Source organism: Nycticebus coucang, chromosome 18, assembly GCF_027406575.1.
Source record: "Nycticebus coucang isolate mNycCou1 chromosome 18, mNycCou1.pri, whole genome shotgun sequence".
Lineage (NCBI taxonomy): Eukaryota > Metazoa > Chordata > Mammalia > Primates > Lorisidae > Nycticebus > Nycticebus coucang.
In genome coordinates, this window is record NC_069797.1 from 63769979 (window position 1) to 63790364 (window position 20386).

The following is a 20386-nucleotide window of genomic DNA, read 5'->3' on the forward strand; positions in this document are numbered from 1 at the left end:
CTCCCCCAGGACAGCTCCTCCATTCTTTCCTCACCCAGACTCAGGTGAGTCGCCTGCTCCGAGCATTTGCAGCACCTCGCCACGGCGCCACCAGGACACCTAAGCTCTCCCCACCTGGGTAGAGGCTACCTCGCCCGCCTTCCCTGCTCTCGTGGCCGGGTGGAGAAGCTGAACCCGGCAGCATCACCCGCCTCTCTCCGCACTGGCGGCACCTGAGGACAGCTCCCCCAGCCCGGCCTCGTCACTCTGGAGCCCGAGGCCCCGGGGAGGTTAGCTGGGAAGTCAGGCTACTGGGCTCCCCGGCCGGGGGCCGAGGCTGCTCGACCGCACCTTGCGGCGTTAGTGTTTAGCAAACACCCTTCATCTTCAGAAAGGGCATCCCCTTTCTAGCTCCCTCTGAGGAAGCCTGCTCCAGCCCCAGCAGCCCCGGCCTGCACCTCGGCCCCTCCCCGGCTGGCGCCCCTGCCCGGGGCGGGCCGAGAAGCTTGGCCCCCGCCCCGCTCCTTCGGCCCTTGCCGCGGGGGACTTTGGAGCCGAGGAGGAAGCGCGGCGGGGCGGGGAGGTGGGCGTGTGTCGGAAGGCGGCGGTGGCTGGGTTTTATAATCCGCACGGCGGCCGCGGCGCGGGAGAAGGGGCAGCACCACGCCGCGCTCCGCGCCATGGGGGCCGCATCTGGCCTCCGGGGGTCTGGGCCGCCGCCGCTGCTGTCGCTACTGCCGCTGCTGCAGCTACTGCTGCTGCCGCCGTCGCCCGCGGCCCAGGCGCTGGACTTCGGGCTGCTGCCGGGCAACTTTTCCGCGGACGAGGCGGGGGCGCAGCTGTTTGCGCAGAGCTACAACTCGAGCGCTGAGCAGGTGCAGTTCCAGAGCACGGCCGCCAGCTGGGCGTACGCCACCAACATCACCGCGGAGAATGCGCAACGCCAGGTGTGCGCCCGGGCCGGGGCGGGGCGGGGCCGCAGCGGCCAATCACCGGCCGGCGGCCTGGCGCGGGGGCGGGCGGGCACGCGCCCTGGAACGGGGCCCCCATCGGGGCCGCGCACGGGTCTCCCCTCTCTCCACTCGCATGTCAGCCTGGCGGTAGGTGCTCAGCACCCGGCTGGGCGCGTGGTCAGCCCCCAAGACGGGGGAATTGAAGGGATGAGTCTGGCTCCTCTGAGACTGTCCCAGGAGACAGCGCCCTGGGATGGGGCTGGGGCAGCCGCGGTCATCCCTGAGGGTACCTCACTCTGCAGTGTGACCGTGGCTCTCTATGATCGTTGCCTACCCATCTCGGGACACTATTCCTGTCACCATCCTCCATGGTCTATTCACCCTCCCCTCGCCCTGCCTCTGTTCAGGCCTCAATTTGTGCTCCAGTGCTCCCCTGGGGCAGATTACCCCACTTCCTGCCCAGACGCCCAGGATTAGGGGACACTGCTCCGGCAAACTCCAGTCTCCAGGACAGGGATCTCTGCAGGGCAAGGGGTCTGGAAGCCCTCGGCCTCCCTTCCTCCCCTCTCTCAGCACCAGGGCCTCTCCCATATGACACCTGACTAAGCAGCGGCCTCCCTACATCCTCTCTGCCCTCCTGTTGTCCCCAGGAGGAAGCAGCCCTGCTCAGCCAAAAGTTTGCAGAGGCCTGGGGCCAGAAGGCCAAGGAGCTGTATGGGCCCATCTGGCAGAACTTCACTGATCCAAAGCTGCGCAAAGTTATCAGAGCTGTGTGTACCCTGGGCCCTGCCAACCTGCCCCTGGCCAAGCAGCAGCAGGTGAGCCTGAGGGGTGGAGGCGGAACCGGAGGAGGTGCCTCCCAGTGCCCCAAGGAGGTGGCAGGGGAGCAGCCTAACAGGGAGGGAGATCCGGGGATCTGTATGGGCCTGGGCTGTAAGGCAAGCCCAGGCAAGCATGGAATGGCTCCCTGAAGCGTTGATTTTCCTTGGAGGTGGGATGGGAAGTTACTGTATGTTAAAGCAAGTATTATAAAGTCAATTCAGGTAAATTTCTCCCTAGGCTGGTTTGGTTTATGGGCTTCCTTAGAAAGGTTGAAAAGGACTGAGAGGTCCCCAAAGCCAGAGAATGGGAGATTTGACCTCCCTGCAGGGTGGTGACAGAGCTGGGACCTGCCCCCTAACTCTCAGCACTCTTGCCTGCCTCTCTGCAGACTGCCCCCACTGGAAGGAGAATCATTGTGTTAGTGATCAGAAGTGGCCCAGATGCCACTGTGTGGCCTCGTCCAAGCCATATCCCCTCTCTGAGCCACCTTTTCCTCCAAGCAGCATGAGGAGGGGGTGGTCAGACTGCCTCTGGGAGCTGTTTATCCCTAACATTTCCTCACCTCTAACTCCCCAGTACCTCTCCCTGCAAACCAATATGAGCAGGATCTACTCCACCACCAAGCTCTGTTTCCCTAACAAGACTGCCACCTGCTGGTCCCTGGACCCAGGTACAGCCCTGCTGCTGCCCTCTCCAGCCTTTGCCCCACCCCACTGCTGCACTCAGGGGGATGGCATGGTAATCCATAGGGCCTATGGAGGGAATAGTAAACCCAACGGCATTGCCTCCACTTGGGGCTGGACTGTGCAGATACACCCTGCTTCTGACACACTCACTTCCGAAACCTCTGGTCCCCAGTCCCATCACCACATATGTCTCAGTCACCACAGGCCTTGCTCCTGGCTGCCTGGCCTTCCCTTAGGTGGGTCATCTTACTTTCCTCAAGAGCCCTCCATAGGCCTTGGGCCCCTCGTGGCTTCCCCTATACCCCTATCCCAACTTCATGTATGAGACAGTCTTGAGGTCAGCCCCTCCAAGGAGCCATGTCCTCTCAGTGTCAACTACCTTAGATCATTTCTCTGGGGACAGGACCCTACCTGGTGTTTGCTCTGCACAGCTCCTAGCCCCATCCCATCCAGCCCGTAGATGGCCCCAGGCTTTGGGACATCATGATGTTGAGGAAGTCTCAGAAGGTGGGCTTCGACATGGAAGCCTTCTAACTGACCCCATTCGCCTGCATCCTAGAACTCACCAACATCCTGGCTTCCTCAAGAAGCTATGCTAGGCTGCTGTTTGCCTGGGAGGGCTGGCATGACGCCGTGGGCATCCCGCTGAAAGCCCTATACCAGGATTTCACCAGCATCAGCAACGAGGCCTACAGGCAGGATGGTGAGCAGGCCTCCCCCAGCCCGGAGCAGCCCTTCCCAACTGCCCAGTGTCCTCTTGTCATCTGTCTCCACTGAGCGCCAGGCCTGGAGGTGGACAGAGAAGCTGGTTATATGAGTCTACACCCTTTTGGTTCTCAAAGCTAGTAGAGATGGGACCCTCCCTGTGCCCACCAAGCCTCTACCATGCTGCTGGCTGCTCCTTTTGGCCCTCCTGCTGCTGCTCCTGGTCCCAGCTCCCTTCTCTGTCTCTGGTACTCTCCAGGGTCTATTTAGCTGGAGCATGGTGCAGCCCCTAGTTAGAACTATAGAGCCGGGCAGCGCCTGTGGCTCAGTCAGTAAGGCGCCGGCCCCATATACCGAGGGTGGCGGGTTCAAACCCAGCCCCTGCTGAACTGCAACTAAAAATAGCCGGGCGTTGTGGCGGGCGCCTGTAGTCCCAGCTACTCGGGAGGCTGAGGCAAGAGAATCGCTTAAGCGCAGGAGTTGGAGGTTGCTGTGAGCTGTGTGACGCCACGGCACTCTACCAAGGGCCATAAAGTGAAACTCTGTCTCTACAAAAAAAAAAAAAAAAAAGAACTATAGAGCCATGTGGTCCAGCTAGCTGGCAGGTACTTGGCCTTGAGCAGGGTGAATAGCCAAGTTGTAGCTGGGCAATGGAGGTGCTGAGATTGGGATCTGAGTCACATACCCCACCCTCCTGCTTGCCAGGCTTCTCAGACACAGGGGCCTACTGGCGCTCCTGGTACAACTCAGCCACCTTTGAGGAGGATCTGGAGCACCTCTACCATCAGTTAGAGCCCCTCTACCTGAACCTCCATGCCTACGTCCGCCGCGCACTGCACCGCCGATATGGGGACAGATACATCAACCTCAGGGGACCCATCCCTGCTCATCTGCTGGGTAAGGACTTGACCTTGCCTCCACTCAAGTCCCAGAGAGGTGTGGACCTGAGGGCAGGCACGGGGAGACATCCAGGGTAATGGAAAGTGGGTGGTCATTGTCACATCTCACATGTATGGCACATTGTCCTGCTCACTTCCACAGACAGGAGCCTGTAGCAGGCTCAGTACCACCAGGGAGCAGGCAATCCTCTCACCCCTTATGGGCCATGAGTGACTCAGCTGGCAGAAAGCTAGTAGAAGGCTGAGCTAGGAGTCACACTGAAGGTCTGGCCCCAGGTCTGGTGGAGAAAGTCTCAGTCCTAGTTCATGCCCAAGGAAGCGAGTCTGGTGGGGACTAGGAGGCAGGGACCCTGGCACAGCCAGAAAGGGCAGCAAGCAGCAGCATGGTGGGCTCACACATGGCTCTGCCAACCCCCGGGGACACGGGGCATTCAGAGGGGTGGGTGGGACCAACATGAGATTCCTGGCCCTGAGCTAGGTCTGCTGCCCTGGAGCACCCCAGGGTCCCGGTGCCAGATGCCAAGGGTGCCACTCAGTGACATACATGGGGAGGTCAAGTGGTCTTGCTCCTTTCCTCCATCCAGGAGACATGTGGGCCCAGAGCTGGGACAACATCTACGACATGGTGGTGCCTTTCCCAGGCAAGCCCAACCTCGATGTCACCAGGACTATGGTGCAGCAGGTGAGCTCTGGGATCTGCTGCCAGGGGTGGGGGAGCAACAAGAGGAGTCAGAGAAATGGGGGAGGAGCAGTAGGGGTTGCATGAGGTGGGCAGGGGCAAGCGCGGCCCTGCCTTTTCACAGAGCAGCACATAGAGTGTCTACGTAAGCCTGGAGCTGGGATCTGTGTCCTCAGGAGGTGCCAGCCCCTCCCTGCAGGTCCCATGGTGGCAGATGGAGTAGCTGTGGTCAGCAGTTCTGACCTGCTATGGTTCAGCACAGAGGGAGCTGACCTGTGTGGGGGACTCCAGGCCTGCCCCCTGACCTGTTCCCACACCCGCCACCAGGGCTGGAACGCCACGCACATGTTCCGGGTGGCAGAGGAGTTCTTCACTTCCCTGGGGCTCTTGCCCATGCCTCCGGAGTTCTGGGCAGAGTCGATGCTGGAGAAGCCAACTGACGGGCGGGAGGTGGTGTGCCATGCCTCAGCCTGGGACTTCTACAACAGGAAGGACTTCAGGTCTCCACCTAGGAGGAGTGGGAAGGCTGGTTCCCAGGCCTGCCCCTATCCCGCCCTGGCTCTGGCTGGGGGTTGGGTCTATTCCAGGCCTATCGGGCATACGTGGCCCATAAGGCCACCTTCCCTGGCAGCTGTGAGAAGTAACCAACCCCGTGCCTTGGGATGGAGAAAGAAGGCCCTAGTGGTGGGCAGGGCAGGATAAAGGTTTTCCTTTATTCAAGCCCTAGGGCAGCGCCCTCATTCCTGTCAGGTGCTCACCTCCCTGGGGCTAGCCCCTGCCTCACCCTGTTCTGCAACCTCATCTTTGCCCTCTCCACACCCCAGGATCAAGCAGTGCACACAGGTGACTATGGACCAGCTGTCCACAGTGCACCACGAGATGGGCCACGTGCAGTACTACCTGCAATATAAGGACCAGCCCGTCTCCCTGCGCGAGGGTGCCAATCCTGGCTTTCACGAGGCCATCGGGGATGTGCTAGCACTCTCGGTCACCACTCCAGCACATCTGCACAAAATTGGCCTACTGGATCATGTCACTAATGACACAGGTATGGGGAGCAGAGAGGACCTGACCTAGCCCAGCCCCACCCAAACCCCACCGTTTCCTGAAGCTTTGCCCTTTGTCTCCCAGCCCCAAATCAAGGAGAAGGGTTTGGGATCTACCTGGCATCCCACAGCCCACCCTGAGCCCAGCTCAGTGCTCCTTGAGGGCCCTCTTCTGAAAAGGGCCCCAGCCACCCCCATCTACATCTGCCTAGCCTTACCTGCTGGCTCCCAGCACACCTTCTCCCAGCTGAACCCTGAGCCCTCAGACCTCTCTCCCCCTATCTTATCTCCCGACAGAAAGTGACATTAATTACTTACTAAAGATGGCTCTGGAGAAGATTGCCTTCCTGCCCTTTGGCTACTTGGTGGACCAGTGGCGCTGGGGAGTGTTTAGTGGGCGCACACCTCCTTCCCGCTACAACTTTGACTGGTGGTATCTTCGGTGAGAATGGCAGAAGGGGCTTGGCCCCCAGTGGCACAGCCCATCTCAGGCCATCCTAGGACCTTTTCTGAGTGATGACCTCACCATGATGCCCGCCTTCTCCTCTCCTTCCTAAAGCTCCCTGCTCTAGAAATCTTCCAAAATTGCCCGAGAATAGGGAAAGTGGCTGGGTGGGGAATGCTGTTTCTACTGAAGCTACATAAAATCAGTCTATGTGCAACCTCTAGGCCCCAAGACATTAACCATCCTCTTCTAGGACCAAGTATCAAGGGATCTGTCCTCCAGTTGTCCGAAACGAAACCCACTTTGATGCTGGAGCTAAGTTTCATATCCCAAATGTGACACCATACATCAGGTACTATTGCCCCTGCCCCTCCCCCCAGTTCTGTCGCACCTGCCGCTCTGTCCTCGCCTCCTGTGATCCCCAGGGCTTGTCCTCATGTTCTTCCAGACCCCAAAGGGCCCAGAGTCAGAGTGACCCCTCTCCTGAGCCAGACTTTGTCCTTCCCTCTCCCGCAAGACAGCCCCTAGTCCAGCCTCTGCCCTGCAAAGAGCTGGCTAGTGCCTGAGCCAGAGACCGTGATGCTTTGCTGTGCCTGCAGGTACTTTGTGAGTTTCATCCTGCAGTTCCAGTTCCACCAAGCCCTGTGCAAGGAGGCAGGCCACCAGGGCCCACTGCACCAGTGTGACATCCACAAGTCCGCCCAGGCGGGGGCCAAGCTCCAGTGCGTGTTGGGAAGTGGGGGCAGGTGGCAGAGGGTATCAGGAGGTGACTGGCCACCCCGGGTGGGGCACCACCAGGCTGGGCTGATGGGGGTGCATTCCTTCTGTCTCTCTCATCAAGTATTTATTGAGTGGGCCTTCTGGCTGGCATGTGGCAAGACAAATGTCCCCTGACACCCTCACAGAGATGAGGCCCTGGAGTCTTATTGCTGTTGTTCTTGCTGTTCAGTGGAGGACAGAAGCGGCTTGAAGTGGGGCATGTGGGCCGGAGTCCAGTAGGGGACCCCATCCTGAACCCCTATGCCCATGGCTCCTACCCTGCCTGCCAGGGAGGTGCTACAGGCGGGCTCATCCAGGCCCTGGCAGGAGGTGCTGAAGGATATGACCGGCTCAGACGCCCTAGATGCTCAGCCGCTGCTTGACTACTTCCAGCCGGTCAGCCAATGGCTGCAGGAGCAGAACCAGCAGAACAATGAGGTCCTGGGCTGGCCAGAATACCAGTGGCGCCCTCCCTTGCCCACGAACTATCCGGAAGGCATTGGTAAAGCCCCATGTGGGGTGGGGCTAGGACGAGTCCTCAACTCTAGGCTCTGGGCCCAGGCTCCTCCCTGGTCAGCTGTGCTCTGGCACCCTGTGCTAGACATGTCTCTTTCCTGACATCCTAGAAAGGGCGCACCCAGACCTGAGGGCCCTGGGGGCAGGCTGGCAGCATGCTGCTCTATGAGGTCACACTGCAGGCTCCGCTCTTATTGGCCAGGGGGCAGTGGCTGCAGGGCTCTGCTCTCCTGCGGCCATGGGCCACGGTTGGGCTGCTCCAGGACTGCCCAGCCTCCTCTTCCTGCTGCTATGCTATGGGCACCCCCTGCTGGTCCCCAGCCAGGTGACAAACCACCAAGTGACAGTCAACCAGGGGACAACCAGCCAGGAAACAACCAGCAGCCAGACAACAACCCAGCAGACAACAGTCCTCAAAATAACAATCCTCCAGACAACCCGGAACCTAAGTGGGACCTTTCGGGAGAGGGGCACAAGGGGGTGGCTGAGGTGGGGCATCAGGTGGGGGAGTATTCAGGCGAAACTGCCCCTAGAGAGGGCAAGGGAAAGCTTGTGTTTCCCTCTATTCTGTCCTACAGACCTGGTGACCGATGAGGCTGAGGCCAATAAGTTTGTGGAAGAATATGACCAGATATCCCAGGTGGTATGTAATGAGTATGCAGAGGCCAACTGGAACTACAACACCAACATCACCACGGAGGCCGGCAAGATTCTGGTGAGAACTCTGCCACCTGCCACCCGCGTGTGCCCAGATACCCAGACACACCCACAGCACATGGCTTCAAATAGGATATTTAAAACAACACTCAACTTCAGATCTGGGTGGGCAGGGACTTGATGCTTCAGCAATATTTCTTTTTTGAGACAGAGTCTCACTCTGTCGCCCTGGGTAGAGTGTCCTGGTGGGATCATAGCTCACAGCAACCTCAAACTCTTGGGCTCAAGCAATTCTCTTGCCTCAGCCTCCCAACTAGCTGGGACTACAGGCACCCTCCACAACTCCTGGCTATTTTTAGGGAGAGGGTATTGCTCTTATTCAGGCTGGTCTCGAACTGGTGAGCTCAGGCAATCCATTGACCTTGGCTTTCCAGAGTGCTAGGATTACAGGTGTGAGCCACCTCGCCCAGCCTTTGAGTCACTTTTTGAAAGACTGAAAGCCCCTGCTTGCCCCGTGGCAGAGCTGCACTCCCTTCCACCCCCACATCCCCCGCCCATCTGTTGAGCACACACTGTGCCAAGGCAGCAAGCCACATATGGTTACTGTCCTGACCACAGAGAACTCACATTCTTGAGGACTCCCTGCCGTGTGCTGGCTCCTGCTCCTTGTCACTTTACATCTGTTGCCTCTTCTGTTCCTCAACAGCCTTGCAAAATTGGTGGTCTTATTCCCATTTTACAGATGGGATCCAGAGGCACAGAGAGGCCATAGAACTAATACCAAGCTGCCTCCATACTAAGGGCATTAGCACGTGTGGTGTGGTGGGCTTCCCCTCCCCTTCCCTGCCCAGATAAGTCTTGCTCAATAGCAGTCACCAGCTTGAAGAGGGTCTTTATGGGCAAACCCTGCAATTTGATCAAACTGCCCCCTCCCCGCCACCTCCAGTTCTCTGGCTCCCCCATGATGTGTCTTGCTCAGAGGCTGCTCCAAAAATCCTAGGCCCCCTGACACCATTTTTTGTGCCCTCAGCTGCAAAAGAACTTGGAGATAGCCAACCACACTCTGAAGTGGGGCATCCGAGCCAGGCAGTTTGATGTGAGCACCTTCCAGAATGCCACCACCAAGCGGATCATAAAGAAGGTTCAGGACCTAGATCGGGCAGCACTGCCTGCCAGGGAGCTGGAGGAGGTATGTGGCATGCGGAGGGGAGCAGGAACCAGCCTTCCTGCTGCTTCCTCTTCCTTGGTTTACCAAGTCATGGTGTCTGCCACAGCAACACACACCTACAGAATGACAGAGGCAGCTCCTTCAGGGAATGTGTTCCCCCAGGTCCTCCCCCATGGGCCGGGGTCATTATAGGCAGCAGAGAGACGGCTCATGGCCCCTCTTCCTCCTCCTGCAGTATGATAAGATCCTGCTGGACATGGAAACCACGTACAGCGTGGCCGCTGTGTGCCACACGAACGGCACCTGTCTGCAGCTGGAGCCTGGTGAGAGCACACCCGGGAGGATGAGCGAGGTGGGGGCTGGGTTGGGGTGGAGTCAGAGGTGCACCCAGGCATGGGGTTGGCACTGCCAGGTGTGGGGTCGGGGGCGCAGCCAAGTGAGGGGGATCAGCTGATCCCATGAGCTGAATCCCATGACCTTATTAATCCTACTTACCTCTTAAAAGCCCCACCTCTAATCAACATATGAAATTGGGATTAAATTTCAACACATGAAATTTGGGGACACATTCAAACCATAGTAGTCTATTTTCCTATTTTCTTATAAAAGGCACCAGTCATTGGACTGGGGCCCACCCTAATCGCATATGACCTCATCTTAAGTAATTACATCTTCAAAGACCCTATTTCCAAATGAGATCACATTCTGAGGCTCTCAGTGGACATGGATTTGGGGGATCACCATTCACTGCAGTGCACACTGTGCACAGGAGGTGTTTGTGGGGATTCCTAGGGTACACTCCCAAGAGGGGAAGTGGGCCTAGCTGGGTCACAGGTGACGCTGCCTGACTGGTGAAGGCAGGTCAGGGATCAGCTCATGGGATCAGCGTGCCCAAGAAAGTGCCCGAGTTTTCCTTGGGAGTGGGTGTTGTCTGCCCCATGGACAGCCAGCACCTCCCTCATGCTATGCTCTGGCTCACTGCCCCTCCCCGGGAGCCACCCTCCATGGTTGGGCTCTCTCGTCTCTCCTGTTCCCCCGTCTCTGCTCTCTGTCCCTCAGAGCAGCGGGACTTCAAATTTGTACTTCAAGAGCATGATGCACACACACACCTTCCACCTTCTCTGGCTTTCTCAGGCCCCTCCCCAGCATATGACTGATAAAGAGACTGAGTCACACAGAGTCACAGAGCCCCTAGGACCGCCAGACGAGAGCTTGGGCCCCCCTCCTTCCCTCTCCCACTACTTCCCCCTGCACAGGTGCAGATGGCTCTCTGCAGCCCACCTTCTCTCCAGGCTGGCTGGCTCCTCTTACCCTGACTCCTTGGAAGGAGCTCACCCCAGCCAGAGTCTCTCCCCGCCTGCCCTCTCCAGGGCTGGGAGCTAGAGGCATAAAGCTTTTCCTTCCACTTTTCCTTCCGCTTTTCCATGAGGAAGCTCTCCTGGGCAATGGATCTTTCTGGCCTCTAGCCCAGCTCCCATGTTAGAACAAGGACATGTAGAGGGGGCAATGGAAAATAAACAGGAGAAAGAACATTGAGGGGGTGGGGGCGTGTGCCTCTGTGCGCACGTATGCGCCTCTGCATGTGTGTCCGTGTATACACATGTGTGCACATGTGCCTGTCTGTGTACATGTGTGTGTTGATGGAGAAGAGTAAATGAGAGCGTGACATTCAGCCCCTGCCCCCGTGTCTGGCACCCCTGTCATCTGGCCTGGGCCGTCAGGTCCCTGACCCATAGTGAAATGACTCACATCACCAGAGAACTGATGTGAAATTCTCAAAATACATTTCGTACTAAATAAACTGTATTGAATTTACTTTCCCTGTGAAAATTAGGTACCGTGTAGCATGTTCTGAAATGGGGTGAGCATAACCTGGCATCGAGGGTCAGGTTGCCCAACTGCCTTGCGCCTTCTTCTGGGGCGGGGAACTTTGACATGGTCTCAGCAGTTTTACTCTTGCTCTGAGAATCTGTGAGTTCCCCCCAGAAGCAGCTGAGGGCTGAGCCAAGGGCTAGGGCTCAAGCTGTTTGACCCCCCGCCCCACAGATCTGACAAGTGTGATGGCCACCTCCCGGAAATACTACGAACTGTTATGGGCCTGGAAGAGCTGGCGGGATAAAGTGGGGAGAGCCATCCTCCCTTTGTTCCCAAAGTACGTGGAACTCACCAACAAGGCTGCTCGGCTCAATGGTGAGTCCCAGTGGTGCTGGCTCTCTGTTTCTCAACCTCCCAGGTTCCTTAAAGAAGTCCCTGAGTCCCTAAGCCTGGGAAAAAAGAGACGGGGAGGTGCTGGGGGAATGGGCACAGGTTCAGAGAGACTGGCTATGTCCCCCGCTGCAGGCTACATAGACGGAGGGGACTCATGGAGGTCCACATATGAGATGCCGTCCCTGGAGCAGAACCTGGAGCAGCTGTTCCAGGAGCTGCAGCCGCTCTACCTGAACCTGCACGCCTATGTGCGCCGCGCCCTGCACCGCCACTATGGGGCTCAGCACATCAACCTGGAGGGCCCCATCCCTGCGCATCTGCTGGGTGAGGGCACAGGCTGGGCCCGAGGGCAGTGAACAGGCTGGGTAGTGAGAAGACTCCATCCCTGGGGGGAAAGTTGCCAAGGCTGCAGGGGGGTGGGCACTGGCAGGGGTGGCTACTTGCATTTGGTGCCACATTTGGTACAGACCTACGTTGTGCAAGTCACCATAGAAGAAAGATTTCTCCATGGTGGCAGGAGAAGTTCATAATCTTGTCAGGGGACACCACATCACCCGTCAAAACTTGAGGCTCCATGAACCTCAGGTGGAAGGCAAGGAAGGGGCCTCAAGTGGGAGCTGGGGATGCTTCCCCAAGAGGTGACCTGTGATCAAGCCCTTGGGAGGTGGCAGGTTTTGATAGATGGGAAACGGGGGAGGAGAGGACAGGTACAGACAGCGTTCAGGCTAAGGAAACTGGGACAATGAAGAATCTCAAGAATGTAGATGCATTTCAGGGGAAGCAGAGAGGCCACACACGGCCACAGACCATTTAGAAGTCATAAGGGGGGAGCCCCCAGAAGATGGCCTCTGGTGAGGCCAGAGCATCAGCTCAATAGCTGAGAAACACAGATCCCAGGAGGGGAAGCAATGTGCGCAGGCTGGCCTGGGAGCTGGGGCAGAGCCAGGGTCGACAAAGTAGGAATGACCAGGCACAGCTCCCTCACTCTGTCTGTCTTGCTCTCTCCGTCACTCTCACTCGCTCTCACTGGTTTATATTTTAGACTTTATCTGATGTCAGCACAAGCTTAACTTCCCTTGGCTATGAAAGAATCTTTGCTCCAAATCTATTTCTGATCCTTCTACTCATTCTGAATATCTTCCTTCTCTTTAGTTCTGGAGAAGTGGGCTATTTTCTTACCCTGACACAGAAGCTTTAGCCTCTCCTGAAGGAGATGGTTGGTTCTTGCCAGAGTTTCTGACAGGTGGCTACCTAAACTGACCTCAGGCAGTGCAGAGGGGACACAGCAGAGTGATCAAAAAGGTGGCCTGCCAGCCTTTAAATCCCAGCTCTATTGCTTAGGAAACATGGCCCCTGGGCAGGTCACCTAATATTCCAGCCTCCATTTCCTCTGCCATCCAGCTATTTTATAAAAAGTTGGCTTTCACTGCTTGTGTGGACAGCAAAGGTGACCAGCAAGGAAGGGCCTCACCTGTAACCAGGGAAGTGATGACCTTGTGGGCGGGATGTGCACAGCAAAGATGATGAATGCTAAATGTCTAGCACAGTTTGCAAACAGTAGGTGCTCTAGAGATGCTGGTGTGGCTGGCAGGACTAGGATCTGAATCCCTCTTCCTGTAGGATGACGCCCAGCCTAAAGAAGTATTAGTATCTGTCTCTCCTGTCTCTGCCGTCTCTCCCCACCCCTCCACCTGCAGGGAACATGTGGGCGCAGACCTGGTCCAACATCTACGACTTAGTGGTGCCCTTCCCTTCAGCCCCGTCCATGGACGCCACAGAGGCCATGATAAAGCAGGTCTGCACTGGCCCCGGGACATGGAGGCCCTGCTCGTGGGGGAGGGGCCCTCTCATTCAAGAATTCCTTACCCCTGTGGCACAAAGTCTGTCCCCAGCGCCCCCAGTTTGGGCAGAATTCCCTCTGCTTGCAGGGCTGGACACCCAGAAGGATGTTTAAGGAAGCTGATAATTTCTTCACATCCCTGGGGCTGCTGCCTGTGCCCCCCGAGTTCTGGAACAAGTCGATGCTGGAGAAACCGACTGATGGGCGGGAGGTGGTGTGCCATGCGTCAGCCTGGGACTTCTACAATGGCAAGGACTTCCGGTATGTCCAGCCGGAGCTGAGGCTTCCTTCCTGAGCCCAGTGGGCAAGGGGATGTGCACATAAAGGCTCCATGGCCACTCCCTCAGCCAGAGGGAACAGAGTGGGAGGGCAGGGCTGGAGTATGGGACTGAGGCCTGGGCAGACAGGGAGCCAAAGCAGACAGGGTTCATCCATCTGTCTGCCCTCCGGCCTTCAGAGGCCTGAGGGCTGAGTCTGGAGAGCTGAGTGTAGATGGGATCGGGGAACCTCCCTTTTATGGGGAGTCAGAGGAACAGCTAGACAGAGCGGGGCAGCTCTCTTGAGACCCTGTCCTTATGAGAACAACAGAGACATGGGATTCGCTTGGCATGGGGCTCTCCCAGGACCCCTGCTCATTGCCATTGGGCTGCATGAGACACAGAGTAGCCCAGACACTAGTTTTTCTCAGGAAGTCTTGGACTTGGGGGATAAAATGTGAACATGGGAAACCATGGGCCATACATTCTAGAAAGCACATGACTGAGCATCCCAGTGCCTCCAGAGCAAGCACTTTGTACAGTTGGAAGCACCAGGCTGGGTGGGCTGGAGCTCAAGGAAATTGGAGTCTCTTTCTCCCACTCTTTCCCTCTCCCCTCGGGCTCCCTGGATGTCCCCTTTCACCTTCCTTCCCGTGGCGGGCAGTGCTGTGCCCTGAATACAACAGTGTCGGGGCCCTCTCTGGAAGCAGCAAGAACCGTGGGCCCCTTTACCCAGGGCTTCTCACTGTCCTCTCCTGGCATCCTCTCCTCCACCCACGTTCCAGGATCAAGCAGTGCACCACTGTGAACATGGAGGAACTGGTGGTGGCCCACCACGAAATGGGCCACATCCAGTATTTCATGCAGTACAAGGACTTGCCTGTGGCCTTGAGAGAGGGTGCCAACCCAGGCTTTCACGAAGCCATTGGGGACGTGCTGGCCCTCTCTGTGTCTACCCCTAAGCACCTACACAGCCTCAACCTGCTGAGTAGCGACGGCGTTGGCTATGGTGAGAGGGGAACAGGAGGCCCTGGGGGGCTAAGGGCCAAGAAGGGGTGGCCTTGGGGTGGGGGAGGGGAACTTAGTGGGGCAGAGGTTTGGGACAGAGTGTAGGGAAGGGGGGCCCACCAGCAGGGTGAGCCTGGGAAGATAGAGCACCCCAACCATCCCTGGAGGCAGGTCACAGGGCCCCCTCCCCTCCAGCCACACACGCTCATGAGGCCAAGGACTAGGAGCTGGCAAGATACAGGCAAAGGGCTGATGGCTGGGCTCCCTCCCCTTGGCAGAGAACGACATCAACTTTCTGATGAAGATGGCACTCGACAAGGTGGCCTTTATCCCCTTCAGCTACCTCGTCGACCAGTGGCGCTGGAGGGTATTTGATGGGAGCATCAGCAAGGAGAACTACAACCAGGAGTGGTGGAGCCTCAGGTACTAGATCACCCGATGTGGGCTGAGGGGACCTCGGGGTCCATGTGTGCCTGTGTGTCTGAGGATGGGCCAGTATCAAGGGTGAGCAAGGGGATGTAGCAGGTGGCTACACTGAGGCACAGCCCACAGGTGAGTGGGGTGCCCTGTGTAGCCCCAGGCGCAGGGATCATCCTTCAAAATGCCAAATCCCTCCCTGCTTGGTTCTGCCCAAATTTGCCGTCCAACATCTGTTCCCTCTTGACAGGCTGAAGTACCAGGGTCTCTGCCCCCCAGTGCCCAGGTCTCAAGGTGACTTTGACCCAGGAGCCAAGTTCCACATTTCTTCAAGTGTGCCTTACATCAGGTAACAGGGACAGGAGGAGGGTGTACCAGAGGAGCCGTGCCCACAGCTTAGTGCTTAAACTGCGGTCACTGCTGGTCTTTTATAACAATTCAAACCAGAAACTCAACCTGAAAGTTGACTAATGGTACAAGACCCCTGAGTAGTTAACATTAACCGTGACACGTGACTAGATCCTGACCTGAGCACTGTTGCTTTGTTTTTATTTTTTATTATTACTTATTTATTTTTTCTTTTGAGACAGAATCTCACTGTATCACCCTTGGTAGAGTGCCATGGCATCACAGCTCACAGCAATCTCAAACTCTTGGCCTTAAGCGATTCTCTTGCTTCAGCCTCCCAGTAGCTAGGACTACAGACACCCACCACAACACCCAGCTATTTTTTTGTTGTAGTCATTGTTTAGCAGGCCCTGGCCAGGTTCGAACCCACCAGCCCCAGTGTATGTGGCTAACGCCCTAACCACTAAGCTCCGGGTGCTGAGCCTGTCGCTTTGTTTTTAAAACAAGATGGTAATTCTTTTACTATTATTGAACATAGTGCCTGTGGTACAATTTGAGCTATACCCAGAAGCCCCTTCTGCACACTAGAATTCAGGGCTAGGGACCCAGTAAATTAGAAGGCAAAGTCACTGGGGCATGGTTACAGTCACAGGTTTGGGGTAAGACAGAACTAGGTTCAGACCTCATCTTTACTACTTTGTTTTCTTGAGAAAATTGTTCAATCTCTATGAGCTTCTGTTTCCTCTTCTATGAATCCCATTTTGCAGCATAGTCATAAGGGCAAACTTCTCAGCATGCTCTGGACAAGGTGGCTGGAGCCCACAGTGCTCCATAGCCCACTGGTGGAACAGCACATACCTCTGCTCACTAGGTCTTTGGGTCGGGCAGCCATAGCTGGGTGTGCTCAGTATAGTGCCTTCCCTTCCCTATGCCACAGCAGGGCCCTGGCTGAGGGCAGGTAAGACTGATTATAAGATGTGGAGTCCTGCTGGGAAGTTGCGGGCTGGGAAGACCCCAGGGCATAGTTCCAGGTAACCCTGGGCCTCAGGCAGCCCAGGCCACCCAGCAATCAAGAGGGCTATTGGTGCCAGCACATCAAACCCTGGTGACTAATTGTGGGACAGTCCAGGAAGGGAGAGAGCACCTGCTCAGGGGGCAGCCTTGGAGTACCTTGCACATCCCTAGATGGTGCTCCAGAGATGACCACAATGTCCAATCCCACACCTGCCACTTGGAGTGGTTTCAGGGGTTCCACGCTGTCACTCACTGTCACCCAGACAGCAGGGCCTATGTGATGGTTAGGTTCCAAGCTTAATGCAGACAATTTTCCAAGCAGGGGTGGGCAACGGAGATGTGGCAGCTCTGGAAAAACACATTGCACGTTTTGGCCAGGCACAGTGGCTCACACCTGTAATCCTGGCACTCTGGGAAGCCAAGGCAAGAGGATCCTTTCAGCTCAGGAGTCTGAGACCAGCCTGAGCAAGACCAAGACCCCATCTCTACTAAAAACAGAAAAATTAGCTGGGTGCTGTGGTGTGCTCCTGTAGTCCCAGCTACTCTGGTGACTGAGGCAGGAGCATCACCTCAGAGCGAACCCCACAGAGGTTGCAGTAAGCTAGGATGATGCCACTGCGGTCCATCCAGGGTGACAGAGTGAGACTCTGTCTTTAAAAGAAAAAGAAAAAGAAAAGAAAACATACCTTGTGACCAGCAGCCTTAGCAAAGCACTTTTAAGAAGGGTCAGGGGAGTCAGTGACCCATTGTTTACTTCCCTGTATTCAAAGTGAGGCCTGTGCTATGGGTTGGGGACATTTAAAACCTCTCCAGACTTGCTTCTCTTCAAGGAGGAGAGATTTCTGACCGGCAGATTTTTCTTTTTTTTTTTTTTTTGGAGAGAATCTCACTATGTTGCCCTCGGTAGAGTGCCCTGGCATCAGAGCTCACAGCAACCTCAAACTTTTTGAATTAAGTGATTCTCTTGCCTCAGTCTACCAAGTAGCTGGGACTACAGGCACCTGCCACAATGCCCGGCTATATTTTGTTGCAGTTGTCATTGTTGTTTCAGCTGGCCTGGGCTGGGTTCGAACCCACTAACGTTGGTGTATGACTGGCAGATTTCTGTCAGGGAATTCCTGCCAGCTCAGATAAGAAGATCAGTTTGGGGCTGGTTTTCCTGCTCAGACCACCCTGCCCAATCCATGTGACCCATTTGGCAATACCCAGCCTCTACTTGTACATATACCCCAGGGATGGAGACCTCACTACCTCAAAAGCAGCCTACCCCATCCTTGCTGAGCTCTGCCCTGGCCCCTCTCACCATGGGTACTCTCTGGAGCCCCTCCTCCCACTGCCCCCAGAGCAGCCCACTCGAGACATTGAGGGCTGGGACACAGGCCCAGTGGGGAAGGGTCTTGGTCATCTCTGAAGGCCAGGGTAGGCTCACCCTGACACCCTGACGCCAGTGAGGAGCAGAGCTGGGCCCTGTATGACTGTTAACAGGCAGGAGGGGCTGGGACTCAGCAGCACAAGCCCCTCAACTAGCCCCAACATGCCATGTTCTCCGTCTGCTCCAGGTACTTTGTCAGCTTCGTAATCCAATTCCAGTTCCACGAGGCACTGTGCCATGCGGCTGGCCACGAGGGCCCCCTGCACAAATGTGACATCTATCAGTCCAAGGAGGCAGGGAAGCGCTTGGCGTGAGTCCCCTCCAGCCCTCTTTTGACTGTTTCCATGCTCTGGCTTGCTCCCTCAGCCTTGAGAGAGTCTCTGGGCCCTTTCTAGGAACACCTAACATTTGGGGCACCCCCAGCTAGAGCCTGTGGCAGGCCTGATATGCCATCTTTGTAGGGAACTGGAGCCCTGGGGGCCCCATCCCTCCTCCCCAACCTATGCCCCCAGCACATCCAGGTCCTCCCAATCTCAAAGGGAAGATTAGGTTGAGAGAGGGGTGGGGGTGGGTGGGTATTAGGGTGGGCCAAGAGGGGCCATGTCCTCAATTTCCCTTTCAGGGAAGCCATGAAGCTGGGCTTCAGTAAGCCATGGCCAGAAGCCATGAAGCTGATCACGGGCCAGCCCAACATGTCTGCCTCCGCCATGATGAACTACTTTAAGCCGCTGCTGGACTGGCTGGTCACGGAGAACGGGCGGCATGGGGAGAAGCTGGGCTGGCCACAGTACAACTGGACGCCAGACTCCGGTACCACCACCCTCCCCACCTTCAGCCCCAGGCCCAGCCCCCAGGGCTTGCGCAGGGGCGAGCCCCCTCCCCAGCCCAGGCAGACTCAAGTGTGACCTCAGAGCCAGCACAGGGAAGCCCGGCCACAGGACCCGGCCGCCCCGCCCTGCCCACCGCCTGTCTCCTTGCTTCCCTGCCCAGCTCGCTCAGAAGGCCCCCTCCCGGACGCCGGACGCGTCAACTTCCTGGGCCTGAACCTGGACGCGCAGCAGGCCCGTGTGGGCCAGTGGGTGCTGCTCTTCCTGGGCGTCGCTCTACTGGTGGCCACCTTGGGACTCACTCAGCGGCTCTTCAGCATCCGCCACCACAGCATCCGTAGACCCCACCGCGGGCCCCAGTTTGGCTCCGAGGTGGAGCTGAGACACTCCTGAGATGGCCAGCCTGGGCCAGCCAGGGAGCCTCCGACCAAAGACTGGGAGCACACCCAGCCCACTCTCCTCTTCCCACCCTGTTCCCCTCCCAGCTGACAGCCACCCCATCCCTACCCTCCTCCTTTAGGCACCTACAGGAGTGTCTCAGCCCTCACCCTTCAAATCTGTCTGTGAATACAATTAAAGGTCCTCCCCTTCCCATATGAGTCTGTGTCCCTCAAGGGGAAGCCAGGGACAGGGAGAGGCTGTTCTCCTGCCTTCTGGCAGTCAAGCAGATTCCTTTACTGGGTTTCTTTTTCCACCTTCTTCTAAGAACTGTCTCGGAGAACTCCCAGAGCTCTGGCCCAGCCCCACCCAGCCCCTGGCCTTCTGTCCAGTCCAGACCGCCAGACACTGCACAGTGGCAGCCCCTGCCGACCTAGACATAGACCCAGGAGGACTCCAGGAAGCCAAGGGAAACATCTGGGCTGCTGTCCTCAGGTGTTACATGGTGTAGAGCCTTGTGCTGCCCAGTCCCGCCCAGTGCGGGTTCCCTGCCCCACCTGCCCCCACAAATGGCCAGATTCCCCCAGGTAAAGCTCCTGGTTGCCACTGGCTGCCTGCAGGCAGGCACCCCGGATGGGCCTGTTTCATGGAGGATGTGACCTGGCCCAGTGGTCACTGTGGGCTCCTGCCTGCGCTCGCTTTATGTCCACTTGGCCAGGTCTGCACCCTCCCACTCACCTGAGCAACCTTGGTTCCCAGACAGAGCCTTGCAAGCCTTGCCCCCCGAGAGGGAACAGGGAGGGAGAGGAGAAGAGTGGCCTGGGTGTGCCCATGTCCCCCTGCCCATGTCAGCCTAGGGATGAACTGCCAGAGGCCACCCTGCTCACTTCCCCAACACATGGCCTTGCTTCTCCCAGTTTGGGGGAATCTCTTTTGAGGGACATTTTTATAACTATTATGTACACGTTTATGTAGAAAATTTGGAAAATACAAAAAACTTTAAAGAAAATAAAAGCCCTTTGTATCAACATCAAGAGATAAGCTCTGTCGACATTTTGATGTTATTTTTCCAGCCTTTTTTTCTCGGCACTTACATATTTTAGATGGGATCACACTGTATTTACAGTTTGATATTCCTTTTTCAGTTAACATGACAATCTATTTTTCAGATATTTAAATGCCAAACCTAGAACTGGGGCCAAATGCAAGTTGGTCAGTTTTCTGGGGCCAGAAGCTTCCCTGCCAGCCCAGCCTCCCCATAAGGGCCCTAGGCCCTGAGCCCACCTGATGCCTTCACTCTCCCCTGGTCCATCCCCTAGTATCTGCCCCCTAATGGCCTTAGCCTGTGTTTTTCCCTCCAATCTCCAGCTGGCAGACGTCTCTGTGTGTTGTCCATAGGAGTG

General features: G+C 56.8%; 1 protein-coding gene across 1 annotated transcript; it reads left to right on the forward strand.

The window, feature by feature from the left end:
- The first annotated feature begins 571 nt into the window (after positions 1-571).
- LOC128569644 (angiotensin-converting enzyme) lies at positions 572-19272 on the forward strand. The gene is made up of 25 exons (XM_053567922.1): positions 572-926; positions 1583-1750; positions 2331-2424; positions 3000-3143; positions 3851-4042; positions 4629-4726; positions 5051-5223; positions 5548-5771; positions 6067-6211; positions 6468-6566; positions 6814-6936; positions 7264-7475; positions 8068-8204; positions 9177-9335; positions 9550-9637; positions 11361-11504; positions 11655-11846; positions 13220-13317; positions 13451-13623; positions 14405-14628; positions 14906-15050; positions 15295-15393; positions 17966-18088; positions 18401-18588; positions 18769-19272. The coding sequence occupies exons 1-25, from the start codon at positions 660-662 to the stop codon at positions 18996-18998; spliced, it is 3939 nt and encodes a 1312-aa protein (XP_053423897.1). The 5' UTR covers positions 572-659; the 3' UTR covers positions 18999-19272.
- The last annotated feature ends 1114 nt before the right edge of the window (positions 19273-20386 follow it).

Coding starts and splice junctions, on each gene's coding strand:
- LOC128569644 (XM_053567922.1), top strand. CDS start 660: ATGGGGGCCGCATCTGGCCTCCGGGGGTCTGGGCCGCCGCCGCTGCTG. Junction 6,937..7,263: donor CAGGCGGGGGCCAAGCTCCA/GTGCGTGTTGGG, acceptor CCTGCCTGCCAG/GGAGGTGCTACAGGCGGGCT. Junction 9,638..11,360: donor CTGTCTGCAGCTGGAGCCTG/GTGAGAGCACAC, acceptor CCCGCCCCACAG/ATCTGACAAGTGTGATGGCC.